Below are 21,487 nucleotides of genomic sequence, written 5' to 3'. Positions count from 1 at the left end.
TAACTGAAATTTATTGCGGAGGCGTTATTATGTAAGCCAGTTTCCAACCACTCTGCATAATGTCATTTTCGAATGTACAGAGAGTGAGAATCTTGTACAAGACCATCTTGAGGCTGCACCGTGGTCTCCCAAAGGAATTGCACGAACTTGGAACAAACTACGTCAGAGATGAATTTAAAAGACATAAAAAATCTAACGCTGGAGAAGCAGAAGTTTTTATCAAAGAATGGACTGTATGGTTTGTATTGAAGCAATGTTTAATTATTTGTGAGTAATATTTCAGGATTATGCAATAGCACTTGCTCAACAATTGGGACTTAGAGGACCTCAAACAGGAAGTAGCATAGGAGCTTCTTTGAATGAATCAGATTTAAATAAATTTAGAGATGAACAGGTTTATCAGTTGTATGAATTGATGGAGGCTGCCAAAGGTCAGAAAAAGACCAAAAGATGAGGGGACTGGCTGGGCAAAATATAGTATCACATGTCATTAAATAAGTTGAATTAAAAATTGACTTAAAAATATGCAAAAGTTCAATGAATTTTACCTTAACACCTATGAGTAACAACAACAATATAGGACAATTAAACTAGTAGAAGAGTTTGCTGGTTGTTTTTTTATAATTCCAATGGTACGTTGTTTACTTTGTCTTTTTGTTATAATAGTAACCACCACATTTGTTACATTTCTGTTTTTGTCTTTGGTTTTTAGTATCCTGTTTTCTAGTATCCTGCTTTCTCTTTTGTTTTTCTGTTTTCTCACTTTGATAACTGTTATGTATATCTAAAACCCAATTACAAAAGCACTCCAGAAGGTTCTGCAAACCAACACTTGTAAGATTAATTCCTGTGAAATACGTTTTGGTTACTTTGTTAAAAATTTCAATTGCTCTTTTAGAACGATCCGGATTTAATCTGGTAAAATACGAGTTCTTATCAGCAGAATCAGTATTTTTATTTTTCTGCCGGGTTGAGTACTCTTTTTCAACTGAATCGATCAGTTGTTGAAAGTGTGTCATTACCACTATGAACAAATTGTAATATTTGGTGTGCACTTCAGGAAACATTTCACAAAATTTCTCGTTTATCGGGTTTTCCATGATTTTGGCAGAGAGTGCAGCGGTTGCTTTAATTATTTTGTTTCTTATGGCCCTGCTCGTCGAACCGAAAACGTACAACAATCCCAAAGAGAATTTTTTAATTTCCACAAGATCAGTTCCTTTAAAAGAATCTTCCACTACACTGACGATATCAGTAATATGGTTTTGGGAGTTATCAGCTGACTTCGGGGTGAGATACGTAATTTTTTCCTTTTCAATACTTTTCATTTCGTCAAGACGAACAACTTGGTCATTTATGGTAAATACTCCGTTTTTTTCTTCGACACTGATATTTCTCAGTGTTTTCACCACGATCTTTCTATTGGGACTGTCATTTTGGTCGTACGGTTCGTTAGGAAATCTGTTGAATATGTGCTTGTGACTGTTACGTAACGACTTCTGAATCTTGCCCAAAACACTTTCTTCCAAGTTCGAAATGATTGTACCAGTTGTTTTAAAACTGACCACTGCGTGTCCCAAAAACAGTATCGAAGAACCAAGTTGCAGAACATCTAGAGGCGAAGGGAGGCGGTTTTCGTTGACCCACTGGTCCAGCACGTCAAAACCGGCATTGACTACGTTAAATCCACTAGCCCCCAAGTTTGCAACGTTGATCGTATCAACAGCCATTTTGGCACCCTGCAACAGCACAACATGCAGTTCAAATGATGCTCAAATTCTTGCCAAACATACGCGCGCGATGTTGAAGCTTCGAGCTGCAAGCTGAGAAACTGCTATATTTGCACCTGCTCCTACGAAGCCCAAAGAGCTCGCGACGATGCTCAGGTAGGCATTGCGACTCTCCGAATTTGCGAAACTCAAACTCTGCAAAAGATATTGTTTACGGTGAAACCACCAATGCATTTGTGTTTACTTGTTTGTGTATTCTCCTGTCGTGTATGGTGGAACTGCTGCGACCGATGGAGTATGCTCCGACACCGGCTGCAGCAATTCCGGCAGCGATTAAGGCAACAGGCGCCACAACCACAGCAGGAATTGAGGCAGCTATAAACACACCTCCCGATCCTAGACCCACTATGGCACTACCTATGTCAAATCCTTTGAGAACTTTTGATCCCACGTCGCAGACTGGCGACTCGTGTCTCTCCAACAAAACTCGACCCTCTTTGTCAGCCATGTATTGGCCGAGTACAGGCAGAATCATCTTGCACTCAGGAAGTTTATTCTCGGTTAGATATTTGTTCCAAGTGGTGTAAACCCGTCCCTCGTGGTCAATGAAAATGCGACATGAAGAGCGATTTCCTTTACATTTTCTCAGTATAAAGATGGGCACTGGAGTCACGTCGTACTTGGGATTATAATCTTTATTCTGATTGGAACGTTTTTTCTTCTCATCATCTAGAGGTTCGGTACAATTGTAGACAATGGAAATGACCACTCGGTTCTCCCATTTGCTTATCTGATCTGTAGATTAAGACAATAACATGTGGTGGTACATCTCCACGTAATTTGCCATACCGTTTTCACTTATTATGATATTATACAGAAGATCAATGGTTTCGTTTTGTTCTTTGTTATATCCTTTGATGTCTTGTGGTGGGCCGAATAAGCCATAACCAATTTTCTTTTTCAGTAGATCGTGTTCCTTTTCCTCAGGACCGAAACTGTCATAGTCTCGATCTCCGAGATAATCAAGCATAAGTTGTTGGAATTCGATTGATCTAAAAGATACAAGATACAAGTGCTTATGTACAATTTTAAACTAACGACAAATTTTAAATCTAACTTCAATGGAAGTAAATCGTTTTGTTTTGCTAAAGTAAATTGGTATATGTATAGTCTAATTCTAACGGATTACCTATATAACTTTGAAAAAAACTTTGGAATAAGATGATAAACCTGTCATAATAGTTACCTATTTATGTGACGAGCTTAGTAAATTAATCTTTACGGGCGCGCTGGCACTTGTTGGACGAGTGACGTAAGGAACGAGTCTCCATAAGCCAGTAAGCCCAGTAAAGATTAATTCCTAAGCGAGTTGCATACAAACTTTTATTTTCACCTTCAGCCTTAAAATTTCGTTTTTTAATTGTTATTTATGTTTATAAAAATTTTGTAATGAAAGGCGGTGGGGCAATTATACCTACGTCGTCATGGTGTTGAGATAAACAACAAAAATACTGTCAGAAGTTTTGTGAAATTTGTTGCAAAAAGAAAGAAAAGAAAGAATGGCTTTAATGCCCGATGATGACTTTAAAGGCGATTTTCTTGAAATGCAAGAAAATAACGACGGAATTACCAACGCTGCAAGTGGGGCTCTCGATTCGATCCCAGGAGCGATATGAAAATGACTTGCGAAACGGATCAAAATGCATTATTAACGAATGCAATTGCAACAATTGATAGTTAAATTTGTTTGTGTTTGTAATAAACTTTTTTAAAAAATCATTCAATTAGTTTTGATTATATTATTTTTTCATGAGCCTTGTAAAGTCTTTACAGGTCTCTTCTACGTGCCTGTTAAATATTACAGGGCTCTGCCTGTAATTACCCATTTACTTAAAGTTTGTCTAAACATAAGTGAATTTTACGGTTTTAACACCTAAAGTACTTTATGAGGGATGTTGTAAAAGTGGCAATAACCAAATCTGCAGCTTTTCGTTTAACAAAGACAGGCACGCGTTGCAAAATTTACGACAGGGTAGCTAAATATTCTGTTGTGATGGATTTGTCGTGAACAACCCTAAAATCCCTCATAAAGTACTTTAGATGTTAAAACCATAAAATTCACTTATGTTTAGACAAACTTTAGTTACCACAAATACCTATAAAGTATCATTTACTTAGAAGGTGGAAATAAATATGTTTTTCTTATATTTTGCGTTTGTAACAGAGCTGTTACGATGCCAAAAACAGTATCGCAACAACTGAACGCAGTTCTATAAATTCTATAATAGCGATATTACCGATTTATTACGAATTTACGGTTATTATGTTGGTACTATTTGAAATGTCAATCCTCTGTCAGAATTCTCTAAAGTCTAGTCTAGAGGATTCTGGCCGCGTCAGGCATGTCGCGCGAATTATCCCAAAGTTGACAAATGTTTCAATTATTATTTCTTGCCAACTATCATAAAATTCCCCAGAATTTAAAAATTCTTACTTTTGATTTAAAAACGACTCAAAAGGTGCAAAATGAAAAAGATCGTATAAAAAACTCGTTTCATAAGACGTTTATTCCGTTCGCGCTCAGCGACTCGTTTTATAAACTTGGACTCATGAAATATTGAAATAAACACTTTCTTATAAAACTTGTCTTTTAATATACCGGGTGATCAAGAAGGACTGTTTAAGTTGGCAGTACAATTAAGAAAATTTTTTAATTCGTTTATTTATAACACTGCAACCGGATATGTTTTGTTGGTTTATTTGACAAATATCTGATATAGGTATAGCATTAGCAACGACAAGCCGCCAACAACCGGAAGTTACTCCTGTTATACGATTTAAAATACGATCCAGTGTAACCAACTTAAACAGTCCTTCTTGATAACCCCATACTATTATTTTAAGCAAAATAAAAATGTTTACCCATCGTTTTCAAACATCTTGCTTAAGACTATCGATATTTAGAAATTTCAACAACATATGATAAGATAAGACCATGCGGGGAAATATACTTATCGCATGTAAAGTCCATTCACGTTGGACTTTCCTCTCAAGGTCAAATAATTTAATTTTGTGGCTCTGTAATTATGTTTTGTAAATAGTGACATGCAGCTAACCAACATAATGCGATTTAGCAATGCTCAATCCAACCTATACGGTGTTTACCTGCATGTCACTATTTACAAAACATAATTACAGAGCCAAAAAATTTAATTATTTGACCTTGAGAGGAAAATCCAACGTGAATGGACTTTAACTATCAATTTATCAACGTGCAAAAGTGGGAGTGTGGTTCTCAATAAATAGTAAATAAAATGAATTGGAGTGAACGAAAATAAAAATTCTCTTTCTTCTTTTAGTAAACGAAAATATGTAAGTGGAAAATGTAAGTGTGTAGGTAGAACGTAGACGAGCTCCTTCTACAAATTATTTGAAAAAAGAGTCTCAGATGTAATTGTGTAAATGAACATGATTAAACTGAAACTAGAATGTTTTGTTTTACAATAATTTAAATAACGCAATCATACTTTTTTCGGGATTGCTGAAATTTCAATCATTTCACTAATTAGTGGAAAAATCTTTCGCAACATAATTCAATTCACAAATGATTTATTAAACGCAATAACACAAAAATGTATATTTTAATTTGATTACAATGTGTAAATACGAAACTCATCCCATGCAGACTTTGCCTAGCGAAAGACAAACACAGAGAGTCATCATTCATCAACATTTTCGCACAATATTTTCAACAGTGGTAGAAACATAGATACAGGCTACAGTAGATAAGTACAATAACAACATATTGTACAAAATGAGTACCTACTGCGTACATGTGTAATTCTTCCATAATTTAATAGTTCTGAAATGAACTGTTTTCTTGATGCAGTCGATACGCAACATTATAGAAATATCTGTAAAAAACACGCTACACGCGGTCACTGTTTCGATTCACGGACACTCCACTACAAAAAGCAATTTAAAAAAATTGTACCTCAAAAATTAAATGCCATTTTATTTTTTGACATAGGATTTTTTAAATATTTTTTCCGAGTTCTACATGAAGCCAGTAGCTCGTGGTTAAAATTTTGCAGATCTATTCTGGGTCACCCTGTATATTTAGTTATATGTATGTTAACATCAGCACCTCTTCGCCTCGTCGCAGAGGATCGACCGACCCTTTCCCCGTCTCAACATCTGAGGACAACTGATGGCCCAGCGCGAGCTTCGATCAGAGACCGCGATACAAAAACAAAAAAGGATTTGCATAGAGACAACAAAAAACAAAACAAATTATTATTAATGACAGTTTCTGTTAAAAATATACGAAAATAGAAAGAGTTAATAAAAGCGAGTTCCAAAGGAAGTTTAACAGTTTTTTAACATCAGAAGTGGGATTGTGCCCTTCGTCTAAATCAGTCTGCTTTCAGCCGACGTCATGCCGAAAGCAAAGAGAAAGAGTAATCCAGAAGTTCCCACTGGAAATCTAGAAGGGGACCAGACGCAACAAGTAGAAGTGGATAGGGAGGAACCAGGCCCTCCGTCTCCTAAGAGGAAGAGTGCACCTTGGCAAGAAACCCTCCTCACGCTAATAGCAAATCAACAGGAACAAATTGCATTATTGCGAAAATCCAATACGGCAGGGCCAACGCCCAGTACGTCCGCCGATGGCACTCTAACTGCTCAGGCGTCAACACTAACGCCACCATCTTCACTTACCACATGGGCATCATTTCGCCTATCGGAGTTCGATCCCGACAAAAGCAATTTTACCATCGAAGAGTGGTTAGAAGATGCGTCAAAACTAAAAGGAGAGCTAGGCGCCAGCGACGTCGTCATGATATCAAAAGCAGGAGAGGCGCTGAGGGGCAGAGGATACCGCTATTACTGCGACTGGCGCCCTGTACGACGAGGTTGGGAAAATTTTTGTAAGGACTTGATTGTCGCTTTCCCAGATCGCGAAACACCAGGTGTCCGTGCTTTTACGGCGGCTACTTTGAGAAGTAAAGACTGTGAATCGCTCAGCGACTACGGAAACCAGAAGCTTCGCTGCATTCATCGTTTTTGTGATGCGCTACCGTGGGCGACTATACTGAGTATGATCGAATATGGCCTTGACTATGGAGAAGCCCAAGCTTCCATCAGGATCCGACAGCCAGGAGATGAGCGAGAACTCCTGAAGTTACTCTCCGAAATTGATGGACGCAGACGCAAACATCAAGCTGTGGTTGGCTCGCGTTCTTTTGACACGGTGGGAACAAAAAGCGCGGCGCGTTCAACAGCCCAACGGCCGGGTAGGTCAGGCCCCTTTTTCCGCGGAAAGCGCTTTAATTGTGGTCGGGTTGGTCATCGTCACGAAGACTGTCGCGTACCGCAGACAACTAAAAAACCCGTAGAAGCGGAAAAGCCAGAGAAGCCAACCGAATCGAAGGTGCCCACCTGTACGTATTGCAAAAAAGTAGGGCACACTGAAAGTACCTGTTTCTTTAAACACGGAAGGCCGAAGAAAATGTGACTAATCCGCAAAAGACGTTCGTTAAACACCACACCGATTGCTACCGCGTTGTGTAACCACCAAGCTGTTTCCTTGACCTACATCATCGATAGTGGCGCCGATATCTCAGTTATAGGTAGGAGCACAGCGGAAAAACTACAAGTACCTATGTCGCCTACCTCGCGAGTTATTTCTGGACTTGGGATAGAAACTATATCCGCTATCGGCACTTGCGAAATTGTTGTTATTTTACCGAACGTCAGCATTGATGTTTTGTTTACAGTTGTTCCGGACAATGTTATGCCTTCCAATCTAGCTGCTATTATTGGTTGGGATGTAATTAGTAGGCCAAATGTAAAAATCAAAAAAGGGACCGACGGCCTCGAACTTCATCATGACCTATCCAACACCGGGAATGTTCTAACCATCGCGGAAACTGATGCTTTTGATGACTTAGAAGTAACAAGGTTGGCCGAACGGGACCTGACACGACTAAAACAACTCCTGATCGAGACGCGGGAAGCAACTCCTGACCATATCACCACGGGGAAGTTGACGATCACACTGAAAGATGATATTCCGGTAGCGTACCGACCCAGACGATTAGCCCATGCAGAAAGAACCCAAGTCAAAGAGATCGTGGCCGACCTATTGCAAAAGGGAACCATACGCGAGAGCCAGTCGACATACGCCAGTCCAATTGTCCTGGTAAGGAAGAAAAATGGCGAGGCCCGATTATGTGTGGACTATGGCGACATAAACAAAAAGACTGTAAGGGAAAGATACCCGTTACCCCTCATCCGTGATCTGCTCGACTCTCTACGCCACGCGCGGTACTTCACAACACTCGATATGAAATCCGGGTTTCACCAGATGGAAATAGACGAGGACTCAAAGCACATTACCGCTTTCATCACCCCGGATGGCTTGTACGAGTATCATAGGATGCCTTTTGGTCTCGTCAACGCCCCAGCCGTATACCAACGAGCCATCGATAAAGCTCTCGGAAAGCTCAAGGGAACGGAAGCCCACGTCTATATGGACGACGTACTTGTACCCTCCGAATCCGTAGAAGAAGGTCTGCAACGATTAGAGAATGTATTGCACGCCTTAGCCAATGCAGGGTTTTCACTGAACTATCGTAAATGTACGTTCCTTGCCGAAGAGACAGAATACTTAGGGGTCGTAATCAGTCATGGTTCAGTTCAACCGAGTCCTCGAAAGGTGAGTGCACTTGTACACTCGGCAGTCCCATCAGATGTGAAGGCCGTGAGGCAATTCATGGGACTCGCGAGTTACTTCCGACGTTTTATTGAGGGATTCTCTCTGATTACGGCACCCATAACCACCTTATTGCGTAAAAATCACGTGTTTCAATGGACCGCGGAGTGTGAAAATGCCAGACAGATAATAATAAGTAAGTTAGTGTCCGAACCCGTGCTGCGGATGTTTGATCCCAAGTTACCATGTGAATTGCACACCGACGCTAGTGCTCTGGGCGTCGGGGCGGCATTGTTGCAGAAAGAACACGGGATTGTGCGTCCGATAGCTTACTACAGCCGGCGTACTACAAACTGTGAAGCAAAATACTGCTCCTACGATTTAGAAACGCTAGCTATCGTGGAGGCAGTGGAACACTTTCGTGCTTACTTGTACGGAATGCACTTTACCATTTTTACTGATTGTAATGCTATCCGAGCGACGGCCCTCAAAAAGGATCTGCATCCACGTGTTGCCAGGTGGTGGGTCAAGCTGCAGGACTATGACTTCACGATTGAGTATAGACCAGGAAGCAAAATGGCTCATGTTGATTACTTAAGCAGAAATCCGTTAGATAAAGTATGCACCGTGCGTGTTACAAAACCCGAACTCACTGCAATCGACTCCTTGCGTGATTATCAGAAAAGTGACCGCTTCTGTCAAGAAGTTCTTAATAACTCCGATGACTACAATGAATATCAGATTAAAAACGATCTTGTGATGACAAAAGGACAAGACCCGAAGTGTTTCGTGCCAGTAGCCGCGCGTCTACAGGCTATGTGTTTGTACCACGACAAATCCTCTCACATCGGTTGGGAGAAGTGCATTACCAAGATGCGAGAAGAGTTGTTCTGGCCACGAATGGGGCAATCTCTAAAAAAATACATCAGGAATTGTCGTCAGTGTGTCCTGGGGAAGTCCCACACCGGACGTGGAGCTGGCCTCTGGCAACGAGGTGAAAGACCATCTAGTGCTCTCGATATTTGGCACATTGATCATGTCGGCCCGTTGGTTAAGAGTCATGGCTGCACGCAACTGTTAGTAGTGATAGATGGCTTCTCGAAGTATTGTAGTTTACGCCCCATCCGCAAAAAGAGCACAGAGGATACAATCAGGGCCTTATCGCTAGTATTCGAACAAATGGGAAAACCTAGAAGAATCATAGCCGACAGGGCAGCAGCATTCACATCGTTAACATTCCAAAATTTCCTTGCTGACCAAGAAGTGCAGCTTCATCATATCGCCACTGGTATGCCCAGGGGAAATGGACAAGTCGAACGCCTCATGCGCACTGTTTTCAACTTATTGCGAGCCTCTTTGACCGCCGAAAATGAGAAGAATTGGGTTCACGAAATTTCCGTCATCGAAAACAACATCAACGCAACAGTGCATGGAACCACAGGGTATCCACCGAATGCTCTGCACTTCGCTACTAATCCAAGACTGAAAGCCACACAGCAGTTCCTATCTGGTATTCCAGAAAATGACACTGTTCCTGACCCTGACAACACGACCCTGATCGCACAACAACGTATGAGTCAGATTGCCGACGCAGCATCAAGACGCTTTAATGTAAAGCGATACAAGCCCGTTCTGTTTGCCCTTGGCGATCACGTGGCAGTCGAAGATTCCCAGCACGCAAGTGGTGGAAAGCTGCGCGCAAAATACAACGGCCCGTTTGTAATTAAACAGATCCTGCCAAACGAACGCTACCTTCTAGCGAAAAAATGACAAAAAACGACGGTCGCGGCTCATCAGCAGCTTAGGCAATGGCCGGTCGAAAACACCGAATAGCGTCGTGAGTATCACTAAATCCACGAAAGATCGTGGCAATCCCACGAGTGCGAAAATCACGCAACATAAAGACTGTGGCGCATCCACAGGGCGGGAGAACCGCAACATAAAGACTGTGGCACATCCACAGGGCGGGAGAACCGCAACATAAAGACTGTGGCATATCCACAGGGCGGGAAAACCGCAACATAAAGACTGTGGCACATCCACAGGGCGGGAGAACCGCAGAATAAAGACTGTAGCACATCCACAGGGCGGGAGAACCGCAACATAAAGACTGTGGCACATCCACAGGGCGGGAGAACCGCAAAATAAAGACTGTGGCACATCCACAGGGCGGGAGAACCGCAACATAAAGACTGTGGCACATCCACAGGGCGGGAGAACGTAACATAAAGACTGTGGCACATCCACAGGGCGGGAGAACCGCAAGAAGATAAAGACCGTGGCTATAATAACACATTACCATGAAGTGTCAATCGCGAGAACTACATGGGACTCGGGGGCAGTGAAACTAGGAGATCACACTAAATTATTTATCCTGTTTCAGCGTTAGACGGAGCGAGGCCGCCCCAAGGTCGGGATTGCCGTGTTAACATCAGCACCTCTTCGCCTCGTCGCAGAGGATCGACCGACCCTTTCCCCGTCTCAACATCTGAGGACAACTGATGGCCCAGCGCGAGCTTCGATCAGAGACCGCGATACAAAAACAAAAAAAGGATTTGCATAGAGACAACAAAAAACAAAACAAATTATTATTAATGACAGTTTCTGTTAAAAATATACGAAAATAGAAAGAGTTAATAAAAGCGAGTTCCAAAGGAAGTTTAACAGTTTTTTAACATGTATACCACTTTCCCGGTTGTATGTACTTATATCCCAGGAAACAAACACGAAAATTAAACACCTTTTTTATTTATCATTTTTTCGGCAAATTCTTCAGAATAGAGCTATTAAATATGATTTGAATCCTAAAATTACTCAATTAAAATACTCGAATGAAAAACAGTACAAACTGTCAGTATTAGAACAGTGATCGTTGTTTCTTCAAAAAAACTGTAAAGTTTTTATCGCACAAACTATTTTCACTCACTCTTTCGTTTCAATTGAAGCGGGTTAGAAAAATATTTATAAAAAAATATCCGATTACAAAAATATCAATATGTAAAAAATGCTTACTTTAAAGAGTTCTACTGGCCTGATATACAGTCGCGGACAGAAAAAAGTAGGACAATGTTTTTTCGCTAATGTAAGTCTGCTTGCCCTTTCTATGGTTACTATGAAAATATTTATTTATTACAGTAACCCCGGTTTACTTAACTCAATTTTGGCTAAAAAAAAAAAATCAAATGAGCATAAACGCTAATCAAAAATACTGTCAGAGTTGTCATCTAATTAGTCGGAATGGCTTTATCATTACGAAAATAATGAGGTCACAGATATGTTGCTAATGTATGCGCAATGTTATCAGAATACAACTGGGGCGTCCAGAGAGTATAATACCCAAAACGCTTCCCGGAAGGACACAAAATTTTAGAAAACAATAAAATTATAAAATCAATTATCTCCGTTAATACAAACATTTTACTAAGAAGATTTAGGCTCAACTTCGAAAACACCTGTATAATAGTGACAAATCGAATACAAAAACTTATATAGTTTATCTCTACCATGAATTAGAAATAGTTATTTATTTAACGAGTTCGTGTGTAAATTGGGCTTTTTTTGGTATGAGTGGGCCAGATTAAAACGCGACTGAAACGACACTGTCAGAATGTGAGAATTTTCTCCTGTGTGAATGGATTTTGATAAATGTCACCCCTTGTCATAACGAAACGTCAAGCTAATTTTAAAGATTTTAAGCGATTTGGAGCCTTTAAGGGACTCGTCGAACAAAAAAACGTTGTATTAAACTCGTTCGTGTGTTAATTAGGCTTTTTTGGCATTCGTCAAATAAACTACTATTTTGCGATTATTTCTAAAACTGTTGAGCAGTGCAAACTGTGTCAATCCACTCTAAAAAAAAAAAAAAAGAAATGCAGCAATACCAGATTGATCTTCCTAGCTGATGATGATGAAGCTATGGCCGTTTGAAATTTTGTAAATTATGATTGCGCATATTTGTAGATAAAGGAAAATAAAGGAAACAAATTGATTTGTTCTTTTTATTTTTGGAAATATATATTTAAAAATTGATATTCGCCACAGAGAAGTATATTTCATTTAACTAAATATAACTGTAACCGAACAATTTTAAAAGGAATATTCTGTAGAAAAATTATTGTGGAGAATAGTAATCACCCCAGCAAATTTTACAACGCAATTTGCGTGCTGCGACACGAGAGTGGATCGTCCTTCTGTTTCTTCTTTGGCGTCTCTCTTGATACAAATACACTTGATTTGCAAACCACGTATAAAAATAGTCAAGCAGATTTCTAAGTCCATCTTCGTTGAGCTTCGTTCCGGTGAAGAAATTCGCCGTTACAAAATTAAAAATTTCCGCCGCTCTTCTAGTAACATCACACGACAACTCTGTGAAGTAAGGCTCCGCCAACGTCTCATCGAGCGTTTGCCTCCACATGTTGTATCTTTCTTCGACTTGGGTTACAAACGTTTGGAAGAAGCTACTCACCATTCCCACCAATCGAAGGTACTTGTCATGATCCGGAAAGATCTCGTTCAAAGATGTCATGTAGCATGTAGTACTTTTTAATAATTCTGCGATGAGTTTTGACACGGTATTTATGATCTTCTCCTTGATTGTGGAATCTGCGGTGCAGAAAATTTTTACCAGTCCGAGAGCCAAAGGCGCAACTTCTATCGATCTGATTCCTTCGAAAGAATTCCCAAGGTACGTTTCCATCAATCGTACATTGGCAGCGGTGGGATTTGGGGTGTTTGGTAGTGTATTGAAAAATGTAATCGCTTCATTCTTGCCCATGCTGCTGAACCTTCCCATGTCTATCGACACACCGTTCAAAGTAATCTTGCCGTTTTGGGCTGCAAATCGAATATTATTGTGGTTCATATCTTTGTTGGCGCGTGTCAACGTAGCAAACACTTCGTCCTTGTTCTGTATATTCTTTATGGTCGATATCACGTCAGCTTGTCCTCTTTGGACGTTTCCATCGTTCTGACGAATCGTTTCTTTGATCAATTTGCTAAACGTTTTTCTGTGTCTGTTGCTGCGCAGCGAATCGTTGTAATCTCTCAATTCCCTCGCTTGAGTCTCTTCGACGACCATATTAGCCGTTGTGAAGTTGTAAACAGCTTGTCCAAAGAAGAGTACCGACGCACTCAACTGGATTATCGTCAGTGGAGATGGTGTCTCGTTGTCATCCCACCATTGCTTGAAGACATCGTAACTGGAGTTTGCAAGTCCGACACCGCTCGCCCCCAGATTGATCACATTAACCGTATTCATTGCAGCCCTGGCACCCTAGTGACAACAATTACAAACATTTTGACTTGAATGAGTGAAAACTTCTTACATTTCCGACGTTGAATCCTTGAGATATCAAATTTGACATCATGACGTTAGCCCCAGCTCCTACAAAACCCAAAGAACCGGCCACGATGTTTATGTAAGCCGCGCGGGCTTCAGATGACTCCCAGAAACTTAAATTCTACCGAGATCGGTAAAAAAAAAATTTTAATATTTTGCAGTTACCTCGCCGTGTTTGTATTTGTCGTAAAGGTTGTAACCGCTGCGGCCTAAAGCATACGCCCCCGTCACCAGACCCGTAATTCCTGCTGCAGGGAGAAGAAAGGGCACTGCAGCCACGGTAGGAATGAAAGCGGCGGCGAAAAATATCCCGCCGGCTGCTAGGCCCCCAACAGTGGTGGCGACGTCGGCGGCTAGCAGGATCGAAGCTGAAACATTGCAAGCCGGAGATAGTTGTTTGTCGAGGATCACGTTGCCGTTGGCGTCTGCTTGGTAGCGCCCATTCTTGGGAAAGATCATCTCGCACTCTGGTAACTTATTTTCGTCCAAGAAATCGTTCCAGGTCTGGTAGACGCGGCCCACGTTGTCAATGATAACTCGGCAAGGGTTGGTGCTGTTCTTGCACTTCCTCAAAACGAAAATCGGAAGAAGGGTAAAGTCGCAGCTTGGGTTGTAATCTGGATATTTTTTTGCCAGTTTTTGTTTCTCTTCTGGAAGAGGCTCCGTACACATGTATATGAAGGAAATTATCACTCGATCCTTCCATTTTGCGATTAGATCTAATAACATTTTGTGGACAAGTTTCAACAAATGTTTTAATAATTAACAGACTTACTATTTTGTTTCATTATTACTTCAAAAATATAGTCAGTTTTCTTATTTTGTTTTCTGTCATATCCATTCAAAGTTTGTGGGGGCCCATGGAAAGCAAATGCCACTTTCTCTTTTAAATACTTTAACTCGTCATGGTCAAAACTGTCGTAATCTCTATTGCCAAGCATATCCAGCATATGCTGCTGACATGCCTTTGACCTTAAAAAATACAAAAAACAACGATACCTTCACTCCTGTATACAAGTATACCAACCCGAACGTATTTTCTTGGTTTCCATGTCCGCCAATTTCTTGTTCTACATCATTTTCTCTCGTAAGAAATTCTCCAGCTTGTGTAAGGATGGCTGAAAACTCCTTTCCAGTGACGGTACCCTTCATAACGCTGATCACTCGAAAGGAACGTCCAGTGGGTACCATTACCAAGGCACCACACACTTTTAATTCGATAAGCGAACGGTAAGTGCGTAGTTCGTTGCAGTTCTCCAGAGCTTCGATCAAACATCTTGTGTATTCGTTTTTTTCGACGTCCCAACATAACAGCAAGAATTTGTCGTTGAGAATCTGCTGAATATGTTGCTGTGTGAGCTGTTCGCAAAAGGTTTTGGAAAAGGCGTCGTTTTCATTGTGGAGGTATAGAATCAAAGCTCGTCTCTGGAATCATATTTTCAAGCCAATTTTACCAATTACAAATTTTCTTGTTACTCTTTGAATAGATGTTTCAAAGGCTTGAGTGAATGCATCTTCTAGGCAACACGTTAGAAAGGTAATTCCCCTGTTACTGAAGTTCGTGGAAAAGTACTGAACGAAACTCAAAATTGCTGATGTTTCACTTTCTGGAACAAACAAGTAACAGTGTATTAAATAATTTACAAGCAATGTAATACCTCTGGATGGAGGAGTATCGTTTCCACTTTCTAAAACACAGTTTTGTAAAATCGATTATTGTGATATTTTCTTAGCGGCATTACCTTCAGATGGTAAATTATTGTCACCTCCCCCTGAAACCAGCAAAATAACTTTTAAAGAATTGATACAGAAGTTCAAACAGAGACAGAGTAATGCCATATTTAAACACAGATGGTTAGCATCACGCTTACCAAATCTGATTTTGGTATGGTAAAACTCTTCTCTAAATGGACTGTTTAATTATTCCATTATATTGCTATACCAGTGATGTTGCTCCCTAAAATACATTTTTATAAAACTAATATATCTTCTTATTTGTATTACCTCTGGATCCAAGAACGTTGTCACTCCTTGCTAAAAACAGTTGCCAATTAAATTCTAATACAGAGTTTCAACCAGAAATGAATATACGCAAGATACTGTACCAATCAATTTACAACAAACTTTGGAATGGCATAAACCTTTTCCGGTTAGATTCTTAAAAAATTATTATTATTATTTTATTTACCTCCTGCATTTTCAGGTGGATGGGAAGTGGAAGTAGTGGAACTGCCTTCCTTCTTTTCAACCAGCAAGTTATTACATTCCGACGCCGAGCAGCAAGTTATTAAAGTATCTGTATCGCTCGATGGATCTTTAAACCAACAATCGATGACTTGCTTGTGGGGGGCAATACCAAACTTCTTGAAGATCGTCTTCTTCAAATCCCCTTAATGTTGACTCATTATTAACAAATTCTGTATTAACAAATTAATCTAAGCATTTTTAAGCAAAATAATGCGAAAATAATTTGATCAACACGACAACAAAACGTAATACAAGGATACCTAATACACATTCTGAATCGTAATTTCATTATAGTATATTGTTATAATACGAGTTCCACAAGACATCTATTGTCAAACAAGAGGGCACGACGAGTGCAGCGAGAAGTGCTCTAAAGGAACGAGTTCGACAATAGTATATTATACGAGTTTTATAAGACGCTTGATTCTGACACGAGTGTCACAGTGCGTCTTATAAAACGAGTGTAATATACTATTTTTTCTACTATTTTTCCGTACATGGCATGGTGATCTCGGCTATCACCTCGATAAAAAATCTCATGCCTGATACGGAAAAATTATATTTCCAAACTTATTGCACAATAGCTATTTATGTAACCAGTTAGGAAATGCGTTATTTTGTGTAACGAGTGGAATATTTGCGGGACGAGCGCAGCGAGATCCCGCAAAATCACACGAGTTACACAAAATTGCATTTCCTAAAGTGTTACATACAAGATTTTTTCTAATTTTGACAAAAAAAAGTTTCTTCAAACGTTAAACGAAGTAATGAATTTCATTAATAATAAATTATTATTGCGTTAAAATATCAAGTAGGTAAGTAGACATGGTTATTTTGCTTAAAAACAAAAAATATGACAGTGTCAAATTGATGATACAATAAATTTTTCCTAACCAGTTAGGAAAGATTTTACTTTTCGTAACCAGTTACGAAAAGTGTGACGTTTCCCAACGTCAATTAATTTTGAAAAGTGTCACTTTATATGTCAAAATTAGAAAATAGTTATTTTATCGCTGTATATTTTTTTTTTGCGGCAGTTATAAATAAGATACTCACGGACTGTGTTATCTTCAAAAAGTTGAAAAGAAAATTCTTGTTCTTCATAAACAACAAGAAACGAAAGTTTTGTATTGGTACTCATTGTGCCAAAAACATATAGTGATTTGAGTTGTTGCAGCTAAAACAAACGAGACTGAAATAAGTAGGTCCCCGCACAGATCTACAAAAATGTACAGTTATGATATCTGACATGATAAGATAATAATAATTAGTAATATGTAGTATTAATTTTTCACCGTAAATTTATCCAACAAATGTTTCTAGGGGTTCCCCTAAAAACCCAGCAAGGATTCCCCCCAAAAGGTTTTTTTACATTATTCTGAAATTATGATGGGATGATAATTCGATAATGGTAATGGTGGCTATGTTTCAGGGACGCTCATGTTCATGGACCCCTACACATATAATAATCTTAGAAGGTTTCACGATTTAAATCTAATTTTAGCGATTTACATTACTGGACAATTTAGTGAACATATCGTGCGGAAAATTTCTTGAAGAAATTAGAAAATTGACTCCATTAAAACCTTTATAAGTCCGAATTTAATGCTCTGAAAAGTTAGATCGCAAGCGCCACATTTGAGGTAAGTCCGACCCCAAACGTTCCCCCGCTGTTAAATATTTTTTCAGTGAAAGATGCTTCGAGTTCTGCTGCCGCTTTTTATTTTTTCTCTGACGTCTTCCGTCCGGGGCAAAGACGCCGACCAGAAGTACACGACTAAATACGACGGCGTGGATTTGGAAAGCGTCGTCAAGAACGAGAGACTGTTGAAGAGCTACGTCGACTGCCTGCTGGACAAAGGACGGTGCACCCCGGACGGCCTCGAGTTGAAGAGTGAGTAAGCAAAATGTAAAATGGTAGTCATGACACGGTTTAAAAACGCAGAGAACATGCCCGATGCCATTGAAACGGATTGCAGCAAATGCAGCGAAAAGCAAAAGGAAGGTTCCGATTTTATCATGGAGTATCTGATCGACCACAAGCCGGAGTACTGGGAGGCTCTGGAGGTGAAGTACGACCCAGATGGGGCCTACAAACGGAGGTATTTGGAGGCGAAACGCAACGAAGTTCGCGCAGAAGCGGTCGAATGAAAGAGTGTTTCAGATTCGCAAATGAAAAATGGAAAAGTTTTTAGTAATCAATTTAGACACACGTAAAATGTTTTATCAATTTTTATAACAATATATATATCAAAAAAAGGTGTTTGTTTTTTGGCTCTCGTTGTATTAAATTATAAAGAACGAGTCTTCATGTAGTCTACCTTGAAATAAGTAATTAAATACAAATTTAGGTTTATTCCCCGCTTAGTCTTCTTTCAGCTGTTAGCGTTGTGAGGTCAAGATGAAACTAGTTTTGTTACTGTGCGTCAGTTGGGCTGTAATCGTTCACAAGCCTGTGGAATCAAAGACACTTCACCGATCAGTAAGAGCGCCACAAAAATACACCTCCAAGTACGACAACATAGATGTTGAGCGCATTTTACACAGCAAGAGATTATTGTTGAACTACATTAATTGTCTTTTGGACAAAGGGTCCTGCTCGCCAGACGGACGCGAACTGAAAAGTAGGTGGTTTCTCGTATGACCCCTGAAATATAAGTTTAAGAAACATTGTTCACAGTCCAAGAAAAAAATTCAATAAAATAAACCAAACAGGATAAAAAAAAATGTGCGATAGATTTTCCATTAAATGTCAAGGTTCACCGCCACTAAATGGAGTATTTTATTGTTCGGTGATCTAACTTACCTATGTTTATTAATGAGAACAATTTTTTGTGTAAATAAATATGCATAAGCTTCGAGTTTAATTGAGCGTATTTTTTAGGAGTCCTCCCGGAGGCGTTGGCCACAGACTGTGCAAAGTGCAGTGCCGGTCAGAAGAAACAAGCAGGCAAAGTCTTAACTTTCATCCTCCTGAATTACAGAAAGGAATGGGATCAACTCATCGCTAAGTACGATCCTGAAGGGAACTATAGAAAACAATACGAAATTGACGATGATTACGATTATTCGCAGCTGGACGACGCTGCGAAATAGTTGTTTTTTGATAGAATGAAATAAACTTTTGTGACATATTTGTCGGTGTATTTTTGTTGTGGTTTACAGAAAAGCTTAATCTGGGAATCTAATCCACTAATAGTAGGCATTAAGGCATTAAATGTGACTTTCTTAAATTCCACTTATCTTACTTTTTATCACCAAGATAAAAGAAATATTCTCAAAGGTAAATAGAAATATGTAGTTATCAAATTTCGAAATTGTGGTTTATCTGGAAATTAGTACAGGTCATTTAAAATGATTGTCCCACCGCAGTTGGCGTTGAAAGAAAACCCATACAAATTTTGGATGTGCCGCCAGCCCGCAACGTTAGACAAACTATAGAGACAGATTTCTACTACCGCCGGTGGCGCCACCTATCGGCGATACTAGTTTCACTCATGTTATGAGGCACGGCTTCCTAGATTAATAAGAGTCAAAGCCTCTAATACGGCTGGTCGAGTTCCTTGAACTGTCTGTTTCTTCAAAAGCCAAAAGTATAGTAGCGCCCTCTACCAAAAAACGAATATTTTTTAAATTAAATTAATGAAAAATCGTATTAATGTTTTTTTTTTCTATCAATAATCTACTTTTTGAAGTAGTGTATGTAACATACAAATTACGATTCTTTTTAAAATGAGATTTGTACGCGGTTAAGCAGCCAAATACACAAATGTATAGTGGCGCCCTCTCAGGAACAGAAAAAATGCTTGCAACTGATGAACTCGACCAGCCGTATTAGAGGCTTCGACTCTTATTAATCTAAGAAGCCGTGTTATGAGGCTTAGGGCATATTCAACTACGTCACCAATGCCTACTGCAATGGGACAATCATTTATAATGACCCTGTGCATGCAGTTGGTTGCGAAAAAAAAGGGAAATGAAAATTTTCCTGATGTAAATTTGGTTTTGTCCAACTGTCAATTAATTGTCTACTTGACAGTACCTAAAGTCCATTCAAAAATCAAAAAACCACCACCTGTTGGTTTAGGTTGGTAAAATTTAAAAGACCCTAGGTAGATATTTTTTCATACTATGTTAGTACTATGGCGGCCAAAAAATTTTGGCCGTCACTTTCTTGACATTCAAGTAAAGTGTAAATAAACCTTTAGGAATCGTAACCCCACTTTCGATTCTTCTCAGTTTGACAATCAATCTAAACTGTTTGAAGCTCAGATATTCCAAAAATTCGACATGAATGAACAAAATTAGAGCAATCGTACCTACATAAATAACCTGAGGTAAACGTCTGTGTAGTCGAAATGACAAAATAATTTTGAGTTTTGAAATTTACTACCCAAAAAATAACGTTCATTATCGAGACGGTAATCATGATGACAATAAAGTACGGATTACATTTTTTTTTTAGAATTGACAATGACGGCCAAAATTTTTTGGCCGGCATAGTAACTATAAATTATGACATTTGTTTGATTCAAAATAAAATTCAATTGCTTTGAATTTCGTTCATATTGTTTTATTAGCAGCACGTTTCATTTATTTATTGATTCTTATTATTTTTACTTTAAACATGCCCAGAAAAACAAGACACTTAATAAACATTTAAATTACAAGTCTCACCAAATTTTACACTAGACAGGGTCGGCGATAGTAATTATCGAGGAAAATGCGAGGTTGGTGGTTTTTTGATTTTTGAATGGACTTTGGCAAATAATTTTTTAAAATGTCACTGAATTTTGACCATAATTGTAACCTATCTCTAAAGAAGTTTTCGCACTATGGAAAAACTGTAAAAATGTGTCAATCTTATTCTGACAGTTCCCGTTTTTTTGTAACCAACCCTACCACCTAAAATCTTAAATGACTTATAGTAGGTAGGCAACCAAATATACATTACGAAATTAATTAATCATTGCTTGCCTATTAAAAGAAAATTTACGCATAATACACAATCATTTACAAGAACTTTTCTATTATAATTTGTGTATGTGTGGGTATGCTAACTATTTGAAGAATTACCTTATCAGTAAGTTTGTTTTTTGATGCAGTTATTATCACTTACGCTCTTCAATTTTGTGATATTTGGGCATTAATATTGCAACAATAGCATGAACAAATTAATGCATTTTCGAATGTATTCTCACATTATAAAACTAAAACTGCTTTCACTAAGATTAAAAACCAACATACAGTGCGGACGTAAATAGATTCCCCCTCCTAACTTTTGACCACACCGGATAAGAACTGTATAAAATGATATCTAGTCAATTACTTTGTTAGGTAGAATGAAGATGGCGCTGAAGAGTGCCACCGACTTCGAAATTTCAAATATCAATTGCATTTCTTGCTTGAGCAGTTATTGCTACACCATCATGTGACGAAACCTTGTTTTGATCGAGA

General features: G+C 39.1%; 4 protein-coding genes across 7 annotated transcripts; 2 read left to right on the top strand and 2 right to left on the bottom strand.

The window, feature by feature from the left end:
• Positions 1-516: 516 nt before the first annotated feature.
• LOC138123579 (uncharacterized) lies at positions 517-11,580 on the bottom strand. Of its 2 annotated transcripts, none has more exons than XM_069038331.1 (5): positions 11,458-11,580; positions 2,580-2,782; positions 1,975-2,525; positions 1,794-1,925; positions 517-1,739 (listed from the first exon to the last, which is right to left on the bottom strand). In XM_069038331.1, the coding sequence occupies exons 2-5, from the start codon at positions 2,758-2,760 to the stop codon at positions 642-644; spliced, it is 1,962 nt and encodes a 653-aa protein (XP_068894432.1). In that variant the 5' UTR covers positions 2,761-2,782; positions 11,458-11,580; the 3' UTR covers positions 517-641. The 2 variants fall into 2 exon arrangements, with proteins under 2 accessions (XP_068894432.1, XP_068894430.1); XM_069038329.1 differs by lacking the exon at positions 11,458-11,580 and adding an exon at positions 4,653-4,769.
• An 849-nt stretch (positions 11,581-12,429) lies between these two features.
• Positions 12,430-21,308, bottom strand: LOC138123577 (uncharacterized). Of its 3 annotated transcripts, none has more exons than XM_069038326.1 (13): positions 21,107-21,308; positions 17,087-17,207; positions 15,972-16,172; positions 15,788-15,817; positions 15,726-15,740; positions 15,526-15,555; positions 15,442-15,471; positions 15,260-15,390; positions 14,811-15,208; positions 14,559-14,755; positions 13,949-14,502; positions 13,770-13,904; positions 12,430-13,717 (listed from the first exon to the last, which is right to left on the bottom strand). In XM_069038326.1, the coding sequence occupies exons 2-13, from the start codon at positions 17,169-17,171 to the stop codon at positions 12,557-12,559; spliced, it is 2,967 nt and encodes a 988-aa protein (XP_068894427.1). In that variant the 5' UTR covers positions 17,172-17,207; positions 21,107-21,308; the 3' UTR covers positions 12,430-12,556. The 3 variants fall into 3 exon arrangements, with proteins under 3 accessions (XP_068894427.1, XP_068894428.1, XP_068894429.1); XM_069038327.1 differs by lacking the exon at positions 21,107-21,308 and adding an exon at positions 18,837-18,978; XM_069038328.1 differs by lacking the exons at positions 15,726-15,740; positions 15,788-15,817; positions 21,107-21,308 and having other exon boundaries at positions 17,087-17,332.
• On the top strand, positions 17,514-18,317 carry LOC138123589 (ejaculatory bulb-specific protein 3-like). Its single transcript, XM_069038352.1, has 3 exons — positions 17,514-17,673; positions 17,720-17,924; positions 17,976-18,317. Exons 2-3 carry the CDS (start codon positions 17,726-17,728, stop codon positions 18,179-18,181), a joined length of 405 nt encoding a protein of 134 aa, XP_068894453.1. The 5' UTR covers positions 17,514-17,673; positions 17,720-17,725; the 3' UTR covers positions 18,182-18,317.
• On the top strand, positions 18,365-19,126 carry LOC138123592 (ejaculatory bulb-specific protein 3-like). The gene is made up of 2 exons (XM_069038355.1): positions 18,365-18,654; positions 18,915-19,126. The coding sequence occupies exons 1-2, from the start codon at positions 18,432-18,434 to the stop codon at positions 19,124-19,126; spliced, it is 435 nt and encodes a 144-aa protein (XP_068894456.1). The 5' UTR covers positions 18,365-18,431.
• Positions 21,309-21,487: the final 179 nt, after the last annotated feature.

This window comes from Tenebrio molitor, chromosome 2 (assembly GCF_963966145.1).
Source record: "Tenebrio molitor chromosome 2, icTenMoli1.1, whole genome shotgun sequence".
NCBI classification, from domain to species: domain Eukaryota; kingdom Metazoa; phylum Arthropoda; class Insecta; order Coleoptera; family Tenebrionidae; genus Tenebrio; species Tenebrio molitor.
Note: the sequence above shows the minus strand (reverse complement) of the source record. Positions and strands in the feature narration are given on the sequence as shown.